This window comes from Leptosomus discolor, chromosome 2 (genome assembly GCF_034619465.1).
Source record: "Leptosomus discolor isolate bLepDis1 chromosome 2, bLepDis1.hap2, whole genome shotgun sequence".
Classification (NCBI taxonomy): Eukaryota; Metazoa; Chordata; class Aves; order Leptosomiformes; family Leptosomidae; genus Leptosomus; species Leptosomus discolor.
In genome coordinates, this window is record NC_141392.1 from 49,204,184 (window position 1) to 49,217,502 (window position 13,319).

The following is a 13,319-nucleotide window of genomic DNA, read 5'->3' on the forward strand; positions in this document are numbered from 1 at the left end:
GAAAGTCATGTTCAGCCACATGCCCGTGCTGTTCTGTCAAACTAGTATAGTATAACTGATATAACCAGTCAAGTAAGCACTCCAGAACCACTTGTTGGTTTCAAGAACAGTGTAACTTTACCTTTAAGAACAATCAGAAGGACAACATCATTTTGCGATACAATGCATTTTCATTTGTTCTGTTTCCTTTTTGGTTTGATGATTATTTTGATGTCTTCTGAAACAGCACACAGTGTTCTTGACTCATCTGTTTTGAAGAGAATGCAGACAAATGCCCGATCCTGTGCTACAGGGAACAGCTGACTAGTGACTAGTATCGTAAATTGGTAATTTTGCTTATTACAGCAACATGGGTATTACGAATTGCAAGATTACATGCCAGATTAGATATTTCTAGAACTGAAACCTAATATTTCTGCAGATACAGCATTCTGTGCTGTTCTATGTGCAGTACGGCTTAAAATCATTATCTTAAGGGTTTGGAGGTTTGGATTTTCAGATAAAGATTCCATAACCATTTTTACACAGTAATAATACAGCTGAAAATCTAGTATTTGGGCAAGCTTGCTTTTGACTTTTCCCTCCCTTTCAATGTAATGCAAGAATTAAATGTTTTACCTGGGCTGGATGGAAAAATATCCCAACATTTCTTTTGTCTAACTGAACTTCTAAATTAATTGATTTCCTGTTAATGCTGAAGCAGCTGAGCTTGATTTATCATGAACGTTAATGAAAAACACTTCAGAAAGTCTTATGTGTTCCTGTTGCATCCAGATTTCATCATTTGTTCCTACATTTGTGAGCACCGGCAGTATATTTGTATGTTCATCGAACTAGGAAACAGGAGATGGGAACCAGCAACATGTGCCCAAGCTCTTCTAGTTAGGGTAGCTAAGCTGAGGAACTATGCATATCTCATATGCATAGGAAACATCTTGAGAAGGAAAGTCTCATCAAAAACATACCAGATTGTATTGTAGAAGTGTTGTAGCTGTGATGCTGTCAGATACAAGAGCCTTGGTTAAGGTGTTCAGAGAGAATATACCATTTGGGGTTTTTTCCCAGCTTCACTACCTGATTGTTAAAAGTTGTTCTCCCTTCCCACAAACCTTTCCGCAAAGGGTGTTTGAGAAAATCATAATCTGTTTACAGATATTTTTCAGGAGGAAGAGTCTTTCAACTTGCAAATATGTGCTAGAAACAGACTTCGTCCTTTCTTTTTTTGGCTTTTTGTATTTTGGGTGGAGACGGTTAACAAAGCTGTGTAGTTACTGACCAGGCAATGCATGAAATAATTGTCACCAATTTTTGTAATCCAACTAGGCATTCATTGGTTACATAGTTTCACCTAGCCTTTGTTAATTTGTAAGTACAGCTATGAATGGGGGCTTATATTTCTTTCTGCATTTGGCTTTACCTCTGCTTCTGTCCAGTAACACCAGTGCTGAAATAAAAGAAAGAAACACTGTTGTCTGGTATTTCTGACCTCAGCAGACAGAGTGAGTCCTGGGAATCAGCTGAAAGATTTGTTTATTTCGTTTTCAATTATTAAACACTGGAAGTCTTACAAGAACAAACTGAATTACTAATTCCTTTGTTCACTACACACACACACCCCCCAGTTCTCAGATTCACTCAGGGGCAGATAAGAAATAGTTGCGTGGAGTAGAACAAAAAAGATACAATTTTAGCTACAATTTGATTTTATTTCAATCACAAATTTACACTGTCAGAAGGTGTAGCATAGGAGACTATAACAGGGAGAACTGTCTTTATTATAATAACCTGTTTGTTAGTGAGAGTAGTCCTACTTTTTATTAAATATGCACAAACAAATTTTCAGCTGTATGAACTTTTTGCTTCAGCTGCATCTTAGGCGAATCACCGTTCATGACTTACAGCATAAATTGCACCAAATTGTTTTTTCTCCTTAATTTAATTGATGGCAATAATTTTAAGACACTGCACATTCATAAGCATAGCTTTTTTTCATGTAAAACTTGTCAGAATATGTAGACATGTGTGCACACTGATCCTGACTATTCACCCATCTTTAATTGAATGTGTAAGCACAATTAATAAAGTCGAACATATTTTCTTTGTGAGGTGATAAAGGCTAAAAACTGAAGATTCCCAGAGCAAGCTCAACCAGTTGCAAGTGAAATAGATATGAAGTACTTTCAGCTAATACTTTTAACTAGATTTTCTGAGCCTTAGTGTCTATTCCTCTATCAAATGCAGCAAGACTTGTAACTGGATATTCAGTACTCATCTACACAACGCATCTGCTTTTTTACAGGTATTTCTAGTGAGGAAAATCAAGGGATCTGATGCTGGTCAGCTTTATGCCATGAAGGTACTTAAGAAGGCAACTCTAAAAGGTAAGGATTGGGACAGTGGCTGCAGTCTATTTCTGTGATACTTTGTAATTTACTTTTGCCATTTTTTGCATTGCTGCTATCATACGGTATATAAGAGTGCACAAATATGTCTCTGCCACCCTCCAAAATTCTGCCTCGCTGTAGGAAATGTTCTAAAAAAACATACACAAAAAACATGACCTATACGGTGTGGGAGCAGGAAAACAGGGCTTCGGAGTTTTCCAGCTGCATTCTTTCTTCACTTTCTTCGGCTTTCCAGTACCTGCAGTGGACCTATGAGAGGGCTGGGGAGGGACTTTATACGAGGGCCTGCAGTGATAGGATGAGGGACAATGCTTGGAAGCTGGGAGAGGACAGGTTTAAGACTGGATACAAGGCAGAAGTTCTGCACCCTGAGGGTGGTGAGACACTGGAACAGGTTGCTTGAGGAAGTTGTGGATGCTCCATCCCTGGAAGTGTTCAAGGTCAGGCTGGATGAAGCCTTGAGCAACCTGGTCTAGAGGGAGATGACCCTGCCATGGCAGGGGGGTTGGAACTAGATGATCTTTGAGGTCCCTTCCAACCCAAACCATTCTGTGATGATTCTATGATTCTTGGTGTTATCTATAGGACTTCTATTGGGCATGTATTAATTTGTATCACAATGGCAGTATCTTTCTGTTGCTGAAGTAAACAGAAGTATTTTTAAATAAGGATATTGCTAAATTCAAAGATGTCTCCTAATGGGCAGAAAGGCCTTCCAGCTGCTGCTTCTCACTATATGCCTAAAAATTCATGGAAGAGTACTTCCAAGTGCGAGGAGTCATTCTGAGGTTGTTGAGATCATGCTGTTTCCTAGCTCGTGACCAATCAGTGCATGGTGTGTAGTAGGCTAGGGCCAAATGACTGATGTTTAAAGCTTTTCATCCTCTTCTGAGGCTACTGGTTGCTACAGCCTCACTCAGATGAAAAAGGAATTTCTAGTAAAGCACAAGACTGAAGAGCAGAGTAAGTTTGGTCTCAGCTGAAGTCCTTGCTATTTGCTCCTTCACAGAGTTAGGAAGCTCCAGTCATCTTCTTGTTTCCCTGACCTAGCACTGTACTTTGTTTTTGCCTCTCAAAAGCCTGACACTTTTTGCAGATAAGGTGGACAGCGTTCATTTTGCCCAGAGCCGCTGTTTCCTTTCTTGGACAATGTAACTTTGTACAATGCAGTATAATGCCGAAATCTCTATCCTAATGTGAAGAGAGATCATTTTGAGACAGTTCTGGTGACTTAAAAATCCAAATTGCTTTAGCATGCCTCAATTTTGGGAACTAAAAGAATAATGAAGCTACCAGTAATTGCAAGGTAGAGTTACAGAAGGTGGTGGCAGGCAAACACAGCACCTCCTCTGAGTACTAGTCAAAGTAGGGAAGTCGCAAACCAGGTATTTACACAGCCCTTTCCCTTAAGAAAGCCTTTTCAAAGAAACATTGGTTTGAAGCAGTGCTGGCGTGCTGATCTTTTTGTTTGGAATGTAGATGGGAAAGTTTGTTCTGGCAGAAGAGCATGATGTAAATAACCACTTAAATAGTACTGGGCATAATACATAAGAAGTAAAAGGTCAGGTCTGTGTGCACAGTACGTATAATAGAGTGATCCTCTGACTTCTCAACCAAGGGCAGAACCCTGAAGTGCCCAAACTGAGCTGAACTCCACTCTCAGATCTTCCTCACCAGGGAAAGCTGTCTCCTGCTGGGCTCAGCATCTGAGGAAGGACTGTGTGATCCCTCTGATGTCAACACATAGCAGAGACTTTTTTCCATTTCTTTTGAGAGCCTGCAACTTTTTACCTAAGGTGAAAACTGGGTATTCTCTCTTTTTATGTATAACTCCAAGGTGTGTTGAGCAGAAGGAGCTTTGGGGAGGATTTCTTCTGCATCTCCAGACACACAATTTTTACTTAATAATTGATATCTAAATCTGTAGTGTTAGACTCTACTGGGAAAAAAATATCTGTATTATGGCAATATTTGAGGAAATCTCAAAATTTACATGGTGGTTTTAAACTGCTCAAAGTGGTTTAATCTGTTCCATCAAGAATGGGCACTTCCAGATGCCTTCTGTGTTTGCAGTTTGTTGGTTTATTATACCACAGAGCCACTGCCTCCCTTCTCCCTTTACTGTTACAGCAGGCTATTTATTGTTTTCTCAAGCGTGGGTGACAAGATCCAAAAGTTGATGCTGCTTTGTGATTTTGCTGGATTGCATTTCTCTCCCATTCAGACTACTTACCCCTCTGACTGGTAGCTCTGGATTTCCCATTAATTTCAAGGTAATAGCACATGGGAGGAAACTAATTTCTCCACTCCATTTTCTACAAATAAGTTAAACTTGACAGGTATTTAACTTGAAGTGCAAAAATGAAGGCAAAACCCCATGGGCACAGGGCAAATCAGACGAGCAACAATGAGGATTGCTGTCAGTGAGCTTCCATGTAACTTTTGGCACAGAGATAATATTTCTGACAGCTTAATTTCATCTTTTAAGTGAGAGTGCTGAATTGTTGCTGCCTACCTACACTCAAAAAGGCTGGAGGTCACTCCAATGTGAAGTATTTATTACCACGTCAAGAAATGGGAGCAAAGCAATAAGTACTTAGCACTGTGTTCAGTATTTACTGAGAAAAAGCATGCTACAAGACAAATTTCTGAATTATTTTGCTTCCTAACCTGTACTCTGCACAGTACAGCATAGAGCAGGTAAGTCAAGGCTCTTGGTGCCAGTGCTGTTGACGTGGCCACACCACCCTAAATATCATAAGAGTTATTTTCTTTAGAGAAACAAATTTGCAAAACACACAAAATAGAAATGAGAAAGAAAAGAAAAGTTAGCAAGACTTTTTTTTCTTTTCTGGATTAGTCTGGAGGATTAAAACCCAGATAAATAAGAACGTGAGGAAATTAAATGCCTGAAGGAGGAATGGGTTAAAACTACCTTTGTACCATGCTCTGAAGAACAGCCATAGTGGGTCCTGCCGAATTGTTTTCTGTCTTTGGAACCTGACTCCAGCCATGGCTGGTAGTGTTTAGGAAGAAGCAGAAGTACGAAACAATGCTTCATCTAGTGAGTCTGCTGCCTCCTGCCTCTTGCCAGGGTAGTTGTCCCTTGTTAGCGTGATCCCAACCTCGCCAGCCGCAAAGGATAGTATAAGAAGGGTACAACAATCATCATCAGCACTCTTCAAGCATTTACAGCTCAAAAAAGCTGTTTGATACAAAAGAGGTTTTGTAGATCAATGGTGTGTGCAGATTTAAGCTTGAAAAAGATCTACTAAACAGCAGAACTGCACCTGCTGTGAAGGGAGAATTAGACTCTAAAATATTCTGGTTTAGGTTGTAAAAGTTTGCAGAGACAAGCTGTACACACAAACGTTTGTGAAAATGAAAATAATTTTTACCTCATGAAGGTTTATATTAAATGTAGAGTATATCTGAATAAGCATCTCTAACAGCATGGATCTTTGAAAGCAAGAAAGCCACTGCTCCTCTCAGTTGTAAATAAGAGCATTGCACATAAGTTTCATTCATACCTCACTTCCTTTTGTAGGATCTTGTGAGCATCTTGTTTCTAAAGCACAGAACTTCCTGAAGAAATGAGATAAGCGTTTCATTCTAATTATTAACTTTAGGAAAACCTTGTCCAAAACGTTTGAGAATGTTATGTCTGTTAGGTGCCAGCTGGTGAATATATCAGATTCAAGACTGCATGTATGTATTACTCTAACTCATCCGACTTTGAAACACTATTCATTGAATTACAATGCCCTAATAGCTACCTTTGCAAATATAAACCCTTTTGGGGGAGGGGGTGTCCAGGTGCTCAAAGACATTTAGGTGCTTAAATACCTTCCAAGAGTGAGACTTTTTCTTTTCAGAATGCCATTAGATAATACTATTAAATACTATCTTAAAATGTTGCTTTCACGTCTCCATTACACTCTGCTTTTTTTTGCTTGAAACTCAGATTTTTAGATTAAAAACTGAAAGAGAATAAAATTGATCTATATGTTTAAAAATGTACAGGTATAGACCAGTGAGTCTTGACTGCCCAGCCTGAATACACTGTGAGATTGAGGAAACAGAAGGAAAAGAGGGACTGTTTATTCTGAGTGTATGTGTGCCCTGTATTCACCAGCAAAGCTGGGACAGAGGAGAAGGGCAGGGTGATTATTTTGATTCACTCAGTATTTCTCTCAAGGTGTCTCAGGCTCCATCGGCTTTACTGGATGTGCTTCAGGATTCCATGACCGAGAGCCGTTTAGATCGCTTACAGTGTAAGCCTCATTAAACACCCGTGAGATGCCCATAAATCCCCAACAGGTTGGTGTGCTGGAATGTAAGGGCTGCTTCTGGAGCTTGAAAATCAAAGATGCATCCCTTCAGGAGAAATGCAGTCTTAGAGAAAGTGCCATGAAGCCATAATGCACTGACATAATGCTTATGAACTTTGTAAATATTACAGTGATGATCTAGCAAAGTTATGTGATGGGTCACAAGGAAGTAGTTTGCATCTGCCCATCTTGTTGGTAAAGAGCTGTGTAAATCTAGGCACTGGAAGCTATTTGACCCTAAGAACTGAAAGAGTCTACCTGTTTCTGCTTATGTGGTTTAGAAATGATAATCTGTTTTGTCAAAAGCTCTGAAGTGCTTTGCAGTTTATGATCCCCTCAGTCTACGCCAGTAGGCTTACGGGTTTACAGTTGTGCTGAGTGCGTGTGATGGTTATAGATGCAGTAAGCGGTGAGAGAAGCTTTAGTAACTCACAAGAGAGCTTGTGGTGTTCTCAGGGATGTTAGACTGATGATATTAATTATACACTAAATTGAACAACATCACCTGGATGGACTGTGATTTCCATCTAAACCGTTGATAGAATGGTAGTAGTGGCTTCCCTGTTTAGACACTTAACTGAAGTGGCTTCTTCAGTTTTCTTCTGTTTGCAACTCAGTTTCCTTGTGATGACTGTAGTGTTTAGATCTAATTGAACTCCAATGGTTTCCCTCTGATTTGAAGGGAATAAAAATCCAACAAAAGAAAAAACTGAGTACAATTTAACCTTATGAGGCAGAACTCAGAAGTAGCCTTCACTTCAGATAAACCTAACTCTTTGGTGCTAAGGTTTTTGAGGTTTCTTGTCCCATTTTTCAGCCACTGTGTTTGGTGGGAGGCCTTGTTATTCACCCAGGTTCACCCTTTAAATTTTTGTTTACTATCTTTTCTTAAAGTGAGTCCAGACCCCACAGCAGAGGTCCCCTTGCCCTGCTGTTTGGAGGAAAGGCTGCATGCTCTACATCCTTGGGAACTGCTGCCTGCATATGTCTTTACTCTGAGAATTGTATCTCTCCAAATGTCAGGGCTCTCAGATCAAAAAAAACATTGCTGAACCTGGAAGTGCCCTTAAAGATCCAGTTGAGACAGACTCACCCCTCTCCACAAATAGCCATACACTAAATTTTCCATATGGGAAGGAAATAGCAACTTATAAGTGCACAGACACGATAACATTTGATTCTTCTGTATATTGCACAAGTGGCTTTGAAATTGTAAAGATCAGCTTAGTATGTGCTTAGCCACCCAGCAATGCTCTTGGGTCGCCATCTTGCCCTTGCCCATCTGCATGCAAGTTTTATGGGCCAGGAGTCAAGGAGAACATCTCCAGCTTTGTGCTGAGCTGCAGAACATGCCAACCTTGCCTGTCACAATTTAGGAGCAAGTTGGAATTAGTAGCTGTGATCTGAGGAAGCAGAACTTTCTTTCCTCCTATGGGAGTTTTGGGAATGAAGCTGAGATCTTCAACCCTCAGTGCTTAGAGATCACTTTAGGGCTGTGGCTTTACAGTGCCTTTGCAAGGCTACTTGTATCAGACCGCCACTTTCTTCCTTCCCTAAAAAGTCACCTTATCTAGGGCTTGCTTTGTGAAGGAGGAAAGGTTACATACAGTACATTTCAGAGAGCTCACTTAGTTTGTTTCTAATGGGCTGTGAAGAATAATGCATTCATATGTTAAAAGGAAACTGAATTGTCATTAGGCAACTAGTTTATTGGGTGTCAGCAAATATTATAGAGCATCCCAGCCTGAATATACAGCAGATTGGACAGCTCAAAAATTAACAAAAGCATTGCTGGAAGTTTATTTTCATAGCATTTGCTAAAGGGCATTGACTTGTGTTCATCGAGTCTATAGCTTCTGGGTTAGATACTTAATACTCTTTAGTGATTCTGTACAGCGTTTGGATTCAGGTTTGGACGAGAAGGGAGAACTTGCCTATAAATATAAACTGAACATGCATCACTTAAAGATTTTTTTATCTGTTTCTATTCAAGCCATGTGGGACTTCTCATTGTGTAAAGTCCTGATTTAATTATAGCCTCTTCACAATGTCAAGTGCATTGTGAAGATCTTGTTATCAGGCAAAAGTTCCCACCATTAAGACATTCAGGAAATGAACTCTGGATATTAAAAACACTCTCTGCTTTGTAGCAAGGGAGCATTTTGGCTAGTTTGTTTTTACACAAAGACCTGTTGTTCCTCATGGAGATTTTCTGAAGTGCCAAAGAAAATTCAGCTTTCTCTTAATGAAAATTTTGGCTGAGATTTGTGTGGGGTCACCTTGTTAAAATTGTTGCTCAAGTTCCTAGATAGCAAGTTCTTCCTATTGTCCTAAGGAGGACAGAGTTATTAAGTCATTGCCTAAATACTGGTAAAAATTATAATCAGCTTCCCTACCTTTCTCCCCGTCATTCAGCCAGACAGGAGGAGCACACACTTCTGCACTTGTCACACATGCTGTAGGTAAATGCAGCAATATTGACCAGTCCTTTCCTGTCTACACATTTGTCCCAATACAACTCTGCTCTTACAGTAATATCAAATATAGCTCACTGCATAGATGTATGTTTATTTGGAAAACAGCTTCAGCAGCTCAGTATGTTGCTGCCTGAAACAGCTTTGATTTATTCTCCCCAAAGAGAGCACGGGACAGGACTCACAAGTAAACCCCAGCTTTCTCCATGAGAAGTTCAGTGGTGTAGCAGAAACTGTGATGGGAGTCCTAGCATCCAATAGCATTGGTGCTTTGGCTCAGACCAGACTTTTTTAAGCAATTCTTCCAGTCATCTCCATTTGCTGTGCCTTGGTTTACCAGGCACAGCAGTTTTTGAGCACACAAGTTAGGTTCCTTCCTGATGAAACAAAACCAGGAGCACACCCAGCACCCTTCAGCCTCTTGTGGGTATTCAGGCCATGGGACCAAAGTGAGGCATCAAGTGTCGGGCAACTTCAGGTCCCAGTGCCCACCATTATTACTTTCCATAGATTGCGGCTTCACCACACTGCTTGCCAGTGCAGTCGTACATCTAAGCCAAAGTTTCAGACTTTGCTGTGAAGACATTGAGTGCACCTGTGTTTGTGTTTTTCAGTAGGTATAGCATAGAACTGTCTTAAATTTTTCCATCTTTTTGCTAAGTTAACGTGCCCATGCCCCTAGCTTTGGATCCTTAAGCAGTTCCATGGGCCCCATTAGCAGCAGCTGAAAGTGTTGCATTATTCAGGTATTCATATGATGATTCCCTAGAGAGCACAAAGGAGATTCAAATCTGAAGTCAGAGAAAGAGAGCACTGAAAAGTCTGCTGATTTCTTTGCAGAAAGGATGTGTTCTTCACCTATCATCTAATTATACAAGTTTGTTCTAAACGTTTGTTGAGTCACACTCTACTGTCAACGAAATATGGAAAAAATTACTTCTTTGAAGTTTCTGAAAAAGCAGCAGCTCTTACAGGTTGCATTTGAATGTGTCCCCTGGCTATTCCAGCCAGTCAAGGAATGGTGGCTGGTTGTTTTCAGGAGTGGGTTGTCCATCATACTAATTTCTTTCTTGATAGTAAAATCGCCTTGTAATTTTCAGTCAATTTGCCATCTACCTCTTTAAAGTTTCCATTGTTCCTGCTGTGCTTGACAAAGTGAATAAGTAGCAACGGAGACACTTGAAACTGCAGCTCCTGTAGGTGCTATCAGTAAAAAGCTTTCAGACCTAAACTCATTTTTCAAAGTCCCTGAAGTAGACTAGATCAAGGACCTTCACTACTGCTTGCTTTCCCTTGGATTATTCTTTTTGTTGTATTCATTGCACTGTATATCTGATGACAGCTATTTGCAATTATTCCCAAACTGGTTGTCACTTTACGGAAAAGACCACATTGGATATTTTTTACTGTCAAGTAGCAGCTTGCTGTTAGTTGCTTTTGGTGTAGTTTCAGGAATGGAGAGACTACACAGACAGTTGCCCTGAAGCCACGAGTGAAATGTTTATCCTGTTTGACAAATGTGGTGTAATTCCATTTTATCTGTAGAAAACCCACTTTTACCAGGAAAGGACTGGGAGGTGCAACGGTCTTTGTCAGCCCTCACAGCTTTCACCAGCAATAGCTGGAAAGCACAGAGGGAGGAGAGAAAAGCACATCTTCGTTTAACTGAGACAGACCTATGAAGACTGACACGAAGCTCCAGCTGAATGAACAAGTCTGGAGCGAGACAGACACTGCTGGCTGCATGCAGTGCTCTGCCTGGGCCAGGTAACTGAGAGCGAGGACTGGCTGATCCCCGGGACAACCACAGATGCTCAGTGGTTCTGCTTTGGAAGCCTAACTTGTGTTCCTGCCTGGGTCTGCTCCAGGAGTGTGGGACTCTTGGAGGGCACCAGTGCCTTGCACTGCTACTAAAGCATCAGCTGGAAGGCACCTGAAGAAGTCCCACAGCCCACCTCTGACCTAGGGTGGCACAGCTATGCTCTTGTGTCATTCCTGACAGATGTTTGCCTAACTCATTCTTAGACTGTCTCTACCTCTGCTATTAACAAAAATGCTTCCTAACATCTGTCCCGTCTCTGCCTTACCACAGCTGAAGCCATTAGTTCACATCCTCTCTGCTGAGAACAGTTTCCTCTGCAGTTTTCTTCTACATCTTGAAGGTTATCATGTTTAGCTTCCATCTTCTGTAGGCTGAGAATCTTTTATCTTCCTTTCCTTCCTCAGAGTTCATTTTTTCTAGATGTCTGGGTTAGAAGAAGATTTAATTATATGCTAGGTAAGTCAGAGGTTACTGTTAAACGAAATATGATCTGCTATGGCTGCATGTTCCAGGTCTCAGGTCCTCTGTGAATGCTTTAGCATGACAGAAGTAGTCGCAGTGTCCCTGCTCTACCAAGCAGATAGTTGAAAATTCTTTTTTTTAATTGGACAGACAAAAATGCCCTTCTGCAAAGATGGCAAGGTGGTCATATCATTGAGATGTTGAGTGTTTGTTCCTATGGGGAGTCACATTCAGAGAAAGTTCCTAGGTAAAGCCAGCCCTTGAGTAGAAGGATTTGTAATGCAGCTCTTTGCACTGGTGCTCGAGACAGCAGCATTTCTGGACGGTGGTTTCAGTTCCTCATGGTTGCCTGCAGCTGTCAACCTCCATTCCCCTTCTGTCATGTGTTTAGCCTCAGAATTAAGCAGAACATCAGCGGGCAGTACCCAGGCCAGTCAGGCTTTACCAGTGATAACAAAACATTGGTCACTGTTTTATCTTGCCTTCTGCCTTTCTGGCTGGCATCCCATAGACCAAATGGGAATCTTCATATGAAGGTCTGCTTTTCTGGTTTTCTTTTGCCTTGGTCTTGGGGCTTGAGATTTTTTGTGTCTTGTTTATCTTGTCTTTAAGGAGCTTTGTAAGCTTTCTGTTTGCTTGTAACACTTCTAATTTTAAGAAACCCACTGCTGAAAAAGAGAAGCTATTGCTCGCAACCCGTCGAGTCGGCTGCACAGCACATGAATGAACCACTGGAGCCTTTTAATCCTGCCTGATGTTGAAGAGCTTGCTGTTGGTACCGTGAGGCTGTATGAATTACAGGAAGAGAAAAATTGCTCTTTTGGCAAATACAGGCTCAAAGGCTTTTAGTCTTCATCTCCTGTGAAATTATGTCAGGTATTCTGTTCTTTCATGGCAGACTGTGTTTAGTATAGGAGCCGGTACCTCAGTTTAGGAGTTACAAGATTTTGGCTCTGCTTGCATCTCTGCTGCCAGCTTGCTGCATGAACATAAACCAGCTACTATTACTGCTGCTCCTCTTCTCAATCTCCATATCTGTAACGTTAACCTAATTATGCCAGCCTCCTCTTCACAGTGCTTGATGTCCTTATGAAAAGTAATAGTCAGATATTAATGGAGATGTTATTAACACTCCTCCCCACTTAAGTGCAATCTGATGCATTATGGAATTTAATGGCTAAAGAATCTGAACCAAGAAATGGTTAGGAAATGTCTCTTCTGTATAATGCAATGACTATTTGAAATAATCAGAGCTATGAATCAATTGTACTTTTGCATAAATTTGTAGCTGTAGTGGAAAGCTAAGCTGGAGATACAATAGCTGAATGTCCCTGGGATTTTTAACCTTCCTGATGGACTCTGCAAGTCTTTCGCTGTGCTACAAACTCATTATCTATATGAAAAGCATTTGTTTGTTCTGTTCGCTGAATAAGTTGCACCAGTTGGAGCATCCAACGTAATTGACATTTAACCAATTTCAGCTGCCTGTAACTGCAGTGCATTTATAGTTGGTTGGTAACCAAATTCGTAAGCATCCTCTGGGAGTTGCATCCCACTGCTTATACTGGTTCCTATAATACAACAAAAAAATGTTCTGTCCTTTCAAGCATGAGGACAGATTAACAGAGAGGTCAACACTGCTACTCGATGCGATTTTAACTCAGAGTGATGGCAGAGGGCAGGGGGTCAGTTGCACTGGCGATGGTTTGCCTCAAAGCACTGCAGCTGGATCTCTTGTAATCTTCACCAAAAAGCTGGCCAGGCCTTCTGTTCGCAACTGCTGCTGGAGGTGTGCTAGCTCTCAGCTGGCTCTCCATAAAAGTTA

General features: G+C 40.9%; 1 protein-coding gene across 2 annotated transcripts in view; it reads left to right on the forward strand.

Annotated features, from left to right (window-relative positions):
- RPS6KA2 (ribosomal protein S6 kinase A2) overlaps positions 1-13,319 on the forward strand; it is a 310,509-nt gene that overhangs the window by 206,882 nt on the left and 90,308 nt on the right. For both annotated transcript variants that reach the window (XM_086461053.1, XM_086461054.1), the window contains one exon: positions 2,300-2,381. In XM_086461053.1, the coding sequence (XP_086317179.1) occupies positions 2,300-2,381 (82 nt within the window). The remainder of the gene's footprint in view (positions 1-2,299; positions 2,382-13,319) is intronic.